The sequence below is a fragment of the Anneissia japonica genome, unplaced genomic scaffold (assembly GCF_011630105.1).
Source record: "Anneissia japonica isolate Jap-2015-1 unplaced genomic scaffold, ASM1163010v1 scaffold288112_len223158_cov157, whole genome shotgun sequence".
Classification (NCBI taxonomy): domain Eukaryota; kingdom Metazoa; phylum Echinodermata; class Crinoidea; order Comatulida; family Comatulidae; genus Anneissia; species Anneissia japonica.
This window is the reverse complement of record NW_022745085.1, coordinates 203,600-211,497: the sequence shown is the minus strand read 5'-3', so window position 1 is coordinate 211,497 and position 7,898 is coordinate 203,600. Positions and strand designations below refer to the sequence as shown.

General features: G+C 31.8%; 1 protein-coding gene across 1 annotated transcript in view; it reads left to right on the top strand.

The window, feature by feature from the left end:
• Positions 1 to 2,249: 2,249 nt before the first annotated feature.
• LOC117119915 (cAMP-regulated D2 protein-like) overlaps positions 2,250 to 7,898 on the top strand; it is a 14,297-nt gene continuing 8,648 nt past the window's right edge. The window contains exon 1 of the mRNA XM_033264894.1: positions 2,250 to 2,328. Coding sequence (XP_033120785.1) covers positions 2,250 to 2,328 — 79 coding nt within the window. The remainder of the gene's footprint in view (positions 2,329 to 7,898) is intronic.

Below are 7,898 nucleotides of genomic sequence, written 5' to 3'. Positions count from 1 at the left end.
TCCCACTTTGAAAAACGTTCCGCCGGCCCTGCTAATTCTCCGGTAAGGAGCTGCTATTTCTGGTAAGGAACGACAGAAGAAATGACGCGATGATATGTATTACAGTACCACGTCTGCTCTTCTAAAGTACTTTTGCGGTCAGTGCCCATTAGTGATTCTCTTCTACGATTATTACGCTTACTTTTATTTCCAATTATTTGTTACAGTTAGTTGGTAGCATAAATGGCATATTTCATTAAATAGGCTTATATATCATTTCATAATTGTTATTTAACTTGTTCAACTATCAGTATTAACATTATGTTACGCGTATATATAAATTATGAATAAATATATATAATGCGTATTAATATATATATAATATATATATATAATATAAATCATCAAATTATATATATATATATATATATATATATATATATATATATATACAGGATTTATATTATATTTATTCAACAGTGTTAACGCCTAACTCCCTTCAATAACATATATAATATACGACAGTATTTCTAGCGTGGAACAGTGAAATTATACAGTGTAATTTCACTGTTCCCTGATTTCTAACTATATTACAATGTTCCCGACGGTTATTTGGACCTGTTCAACCATGAAGACTTCGTGGTCTAGTGGTTATGACGCTCGCCTTGTCAGCGGGAGGTCGCTGCATGGTTTGAATCCCGTCGGAGGAATTTTATTACACAATGACTTTTATAGGACTTTATTCGTTGAAAAGCTACAGGGTGGCCTACGATGTCCCATCATGTCCTTATTTAAACACTGTATATGTACCTTTGATGATTTATATTATATTTATTCAACAGTGTTAACGGGTAACTCCCTTCAATATCATATATATATATATATATATATATATATATAAGTTTTATAAAGTATGCGTACTGTATATAATAATCATTATGTATTTTTAATGTTTATATTACTAACGTTTGTTATGCACTGAATGCAATTTCTGATTGTTTTAACACTCTTTTTTATCTTGTTATCTTGTGACACTATGGTGTGAAAATAATATTGATCAATATGTATTCTTTAATTTAAATTTTCAGAATTGTAATGCTTACAGTTCCCTAATATGGGTGCCGGCTAACTCATACACATGTCAACTCGTACACACTTTGGCGAACTCGTACACAAATGCATTTTTATAGGGTCAATTTCTCTTAGTTTTTCGATCAGATGAGATCAAACTAGTTGCATCAATAAGGTTGTCAAAGAACTGCCAGTGGGATAGGTTCGTGGACGACAGAAACATGCATTCTCAAGAAAAATACAACACTGGCAAAGTGGCAATTATAATCCATTTTCGTGTATCAGGGGAAAACATTTGGCGATGGGAAAGCGCGTGCCCTCTGACACCACTAGTCTCAAGCCTGCAAATTTTCCTAACTTGGCATGTATTCATTGAGTTCTACTGTAACATTAATGTATTAACAATTATTTGTATTACAACTATTATTAAAGTTTAGTATCATTTGGTGTTACTTAGTGTTACCACACAAATGTTACTATCAACTAGGTTTGAGAAACGTTTTTTTTTTTAATCGTTTGTTGCGATACATTTTGACTGCATGTTTATTATTGCTTCATGGAGATTTATGAAATAAAGCAGTCATTTGTCGTCTGTGATTTGCTTGTCATCGTTGGTTTTCTTGTCTTTTCCCATTTACCATAAATGTGAACATGTCTATAATAATATATAAAGATAAAGAAAATATATTAAATTATGATGAATGATAATAAAGTAAATATATAGTATTTTCATAGTTATATTTTCCATATAAAATGATCAATTATTTATCAGTGCATACCGTACATTTCAATGTCCGTTTCAAGCATTTTTTTTCTATTCATAGGCCCAACAAAATCACTCACTTGCTAGGCCTATTTCATAGTTGCAACTAGAGTATAATTTGTGGAAAGAAACGTTCTCACAAATAGATTCCCACGGTACTCTTGAGGTGAAGCAGACACAATATTTGTATTGTTTGTTTATTTCCAGTTTCGATACATATTCTGATGTTTATAAAATACACAAATAAATAGAAATATTATAGTAAATACAGTTTTAATATAATTTATAAATAGGGGCCCATATACAAATGGCCGCTTGGCGGTTTCGGGCTTGTTTTTAAAAGCATGAAAAATTCACTACTTTGAGGCATATTAGGCCTACCTGTACATAGCTGCCTACTAGAAAAAAAAACTTTCCCACAACCAAACAGGTTCCCATGGTACTCTTGAGGGAAGCAGACAAAGTCTTTGAGAGCCACCTTCAGCAATGTTGGCGCATTACTTTAAAAGACGTAAGTAGGTCAGATGCTAAAAAAAATAGCTATTTTTTTATGCAAACACGTGCGGTCGCAGTGTATGTGCCAAGTGAGTTACCTACTTCATACATATCTCCATTAACTTCGAAACGTCAGCTATCTGCTTATCATGTAAAATCATATAAAATACACATATAAATGGAAATATTTTAAAATATAGTTTTAATAAAATTTATAAATACATAAACTAACTATAAAAAGAAGTGAAAGAGTACGTATGTGTAACAGTAACTTCATTGATCGATGGTGGATCCATTTTTTAATGTTTTTGTTGACATTGACAAATACTATAATTACGTTGATAAATATAACTACAGTAAAACCCCTCCTTTGGGACACCCCTATTCAGGGGACACCCCTATTAAGGGGACACTTTTCCGTGAAACGAGGGGCAATCTTTTAACACTGCAGCCAACCCCTATTCAGGGGACACCCCTATTAAGGGGACGGGGACACTTTCTGAGTGTGCCAAATGGTCAAATAACCCCTATTGGGGGGGGGACACCTATTGTTTTTATATTGTGTCACAACAAATACAACAGTCTCAAAATAGGAAAAATTCACTCAACTTTATATATTGACACATTTTGAGCACCTTTCTAACTATTATCATTTCTACTGCTGTTTGTTGTTAAGGGCGAGCTATTGTTATACTACTACTACTAATAATAATAATAATAATAATAATAATAATAATAATAACAATAATAATAACAATAATAATAACAATAACAATAACAATAATAATAATAATAATAATAATAATAATAATAATAATAATAATAATAAATAATAATAATAATAATATTTTAACTGAAATTGCAACAAGAATTTTGAATAATAAGTAAAATAATCCGTGTTTGTTTGGTAGTAGCTCGGCGTGTTAAAGTACTTTCATGGTATGTTGTTTTGCTTATATCTATTAAAGTGGTGTTCTGTTCTCACCTCGTATTGATTTGATTGAATTTTGTATTTTGATAATTTGTCCAATTTTTTTGTGGTTTTTATTTTAATTGTTCTGGTATAGGTATGAATAAATTGCATGTTTTAATGAAATTTTTCTATTAATTTAAAGTTCTTCTAGGCCTACTACTTTACTTCTAGTCTGTTGCGGAGGTTTTTTGAATAAATTGAAATCGAAATTAATTGGTAAATGAAAATTGAATTTTGAAATTTTATATCTGAGCAATAAACCAAGATGTTCCCAAATCCTTTGAGTGAATATCGGTAAGACCTACTGCATGTGTTACTTCGCATAATTCAATTCAATTAATTCAACGTAACATTTATTTCTCTTTTTTTTTATTATGTACGGTACAGCTTTTAGGTAAAAAGATAAATATTAATTTCTAGGAGAGAGCCAAAAACCCAAAAAGCATCTTGTCAATTTTGACCCTTAACCATGGGGATTTCTTTTTCTTCGCTTTTTGTCCACTTTCATAAGATTTTAATTCATTGAAGCAATATTGGGAATATATAAAACTATTGTTGTTTTAGTTACATTTCTGCTGATTTCATATTATAAATGAATTGTATTTGCATTGCAAATTATTGCTATAAATTAGTTCTAATTCTACTGTAAATAATTGTGTCAATAAAAATAAAATTATAAAGAATTGTGTGTCATCGTTATATGAAAACACGTCAAAAACCCCTATTAAGGGACTATTTCACGTTTTTGGTTAGTGTCCCCTGAATAGCGGTACCCTTTTTTGGTCCCGGAGGTGTCTTCTTAATAGGGGTTCTAACGTATGTTCGGGACACTTTTGAATTTTTACTTCTGGGAACTGCACGCATAAACTTATGTTCAAGTTAATTGTAACTAAAATTTCTAAAACACTAACAATCGTAAAAAAAAATAATAATCATTACACTGTTACTGAAAAAATGCAAACAAATGTATTATGCGAGTATTATGTATAGTTAAGCCTCAATACTAAGCTAAAACCGCGGGTCCGTATATCTATAAAAACGTCCTAATAATTTGTATAGCGCCCTCTCAATGTTCTAAATCTATTTCCATTTATGAACCATGTTCTGATAATCATATGTTGGTTTTATTAATATAGATCATTCAGTTTGACTATTATCAAAATACAATACATTTTGCATAAAGTTTGAAATTAAATCCAAAATAAATGTTACACAATACTTGTGTACAGGCTAGTCAATTGTGTGTACGGGATCGCCAAAATTCTGTGTGTACGAGTTGGCATATGTTACGAATAGTATGAATAGGCCCGTACGCAGGGGGAGGAAAAATAGACAGGTGCGTATACGTATCCACGCCTCCTCCCAATTAATAAAGGTCCACATTGTTGGTAGAAAATTCAAGACACTCTCGACGCACGTTCCAAAAAATTCATCCACCAAAACTCCTTCACCATTAAAGCAGTTTTCAGCTTAAAAAAGCTATTACAACCTCTAATGTAGAAAACAACAGCTAAATGTAGTAACACAACCGTTAATGTAGCACACTCCACAGCTTACGTAGTAAAACCCCCCGCTAATTTATAAACCCCAACAGCTTATGCAGTAAACCGAAAATCAACCCCATCTAATGTAGAACGCTCAACAGCTAATGTAGTAACGGAAATTGCATCACAGCTAATGTAACTACTATCGCCAACTTATGTAGAATATAGTATAATATTTTATATGAAAGGAATTTGTAATTGAGGTTACCAGCTTTAAACTGTTTTGTGTCCTTAAATTAAAGGGGCCGATCTGGGTTCACATTTGGTTGGTGGGGGTCACATTTTTTTTTCATAAAAACCACAAAAAGAAAGGGTCCGGGTCCTCCCCGGGAACATTTTGTTACCTAGATGCAGAAAATGAGCTTTCCCGACTTCTGAGGTATCTTTTCAGTTTTTCAAAATTCATTCTTGAAAGCGGTCAGTTAAACTTTCTCATTCTTATTACACTAAGCAGGCCTATTTATGTGTGTATACATACATAACAAAAATTGAGAAGTTGCAAACGAATTATTTTTTCCATGAACCGATGAACCCCAAATAGAACGGGGAGTCGGTGCCCTTTCCCGGGAAAATGTTGATCATTGCCGAACCCCAAAAAGAATGAGGGTTGAGTCCACCCCCGGAAAAAAAATTGTGATTCCTAGATGGCAGAAAATGAGCTTTTCCGATTTCTAATTTTTCCATTGTAACAAAAAAAGAAATTCAGCTCACGTGTCCTGAAAATGTAGGCCTAGATTTTTTTTTTTTTTTTACATCTTATATAGGCTAGATAATTTTGGTTTTATTTCTATGTAGGATAGTTTAGTTGATGATAGCTTTTACCTATTTTTTCACAAAGAATTTTAGATGTTGCACTTTCAAAAAGCAAATGAAATAATTTAAAAAAAAAATTCACGGTTTCAGTTTTATAACAATATTTATTAAGTCCGAATATATATGTGAAAATGTATAATTTGAATTAATATCAATGAATATAAATTAATTGAATGAATACAAATCAATATTTTCACGATTTAGCTTATCTTGCCATAATATGCTGATTGACATTTGAATATTGAGAATAAAAAAGAAGTTTTTTGCGACTCTAAATTTAGATGAAGATGAAATTCATTTCCTTCTTTTCTGTCCGTTTTATAAACACATTAAAGAGAAATATACCAAACTTTAATGTACGTTCGTTAAAAAAATATATTCGTTAATGCAGATATTGATCAAATGAAGTATTTTCTAGTGAAAATGCATGATTTGTTTTGTGTGTGATTTTAAGACGCGTTTAACATTTGACCATGTTGTATTCATAATTTTATTTCACTAAAAATGTAATCTAATGAGTATGGTAGGCAAAAAGGTAACAAGTCCCTGTACAAGCCTACCAGGGAAACCAATTATAATAGCAAAAACATCAACAGTAATAATAATAATAATAATAATAATAATAATAATAATAATAAGATAAAATAAATAGAAAATAAAATTTATAATAATAATAATAATATTTACGGCAATAATAATAATAATAATAATAATAATTAATAATAATTAATAATAATAATAGCAATAGCAATAATAAGACCATAATAATATAAAATGATAATGAAAGGTTAACATCAACAGCAATAGAATTGTAAAGAAAAAAAAAGAAACAGCAACAAATATAATAATAATAATAATAATAATAATAATAATAATAATAGAAATAATTAAAAAAAATAATAATAATAATAAAGAAGATGACTCTAGAGCAAATTATTCTGTTATTCATTAAAGAATTAGGTTGTATTTATTGGTGAAACAGACAATTAAACAAGATTTATTGGGCTGGTCTGTCGTGAAAGTGTTGGATTAATGATAACGAACGCACACTAAATAATAGTTTCATAAATTAATTTACCTATAAAAAAAAAAACTGAAAGAGTAGCCTATAAGAATGAAACAATTTATTATAGCTAACCAAGCTAACATATAATTTATAAATCATAAAGGAAGATATAAACTTACATCACTTCAACACACAAAAAAAGTTTACTACAAAGTCGAATGCTCAGTTTATATTATTACAAAGTGCGACAGTTAATTTTACAATGTGCAACATCTCTTTTCAGGACCTATAAGCACATAAGCTTAGATCATGGTGGAGGGGGAGGGGGCGGGGACACGCTCCCCTCACATATTTTTAAGGGGGTTAGTCCCCCTCACTTTTTTGACCGCCGAGGTCCCCGACTGGGGGGAGATGCCCCCGGGGGGGGCAAATTTTCCCTACGAAAGCAAAATGGGCGAATTGTGGTTTTTCTCCCCGACGGGGGTCAACTCTCCCCAACGAGGCCCTGCCTCCCTCCCCCTACCACTGGCGCCACCCTTCTCACGGCTTTGAAGTAGGTAAAGTAAAGTAAATACATTAAAAACAATTTTTCTATTACTTTTAATTTCTATGATTAACACACATATTAATTACAATTCTGATTGCCAAAAATCCCTGATAAAAGATCATGACAAATTGTTGGCGCTTCATTTTGACACTAATGGTGGTGTGATGATAAGGTACCGTACGATTTCTTCAAATTTTCCCACCTCAGGCACAACCATGGTGGGACTGAGGTAGTGAACTCACGGCATTGAAGTAGGCAAAGTAAAGTAAATACATCAAACATATTTTTTCTATTAGTTTATTTTTTTTAAAGTACATCGCATGTATTAATTACAATTTTGACTATAATGGTGATGTGATGATGATGATGATTGGTGTTTTTTTTTTTTTTATATAAGAGTGTAATTTCTGGCCATCTAGAGGTACTAGGCCTATATAATTGTACGCACCTCAGCCCCAACCATGAAATGTCACACCACCACCTCCGCCCCTAACATTTCAAAACAAATGTGCCCTTGCTTTGGTGAGTTGACAATGGCAAAAGTTGAACCCTCATAATCACCCATAAATTTGAACCGAGGTCTGCCTCTGTCGTTATTGCTATAAAATCATGAATGGATTCTAACTGGGCATTAAGGCTCTGTTGAGAATTCAAATCCGACTAAGGCACCTTATTCTATACACTCATGCGCAGGTGTCATGAGTGTA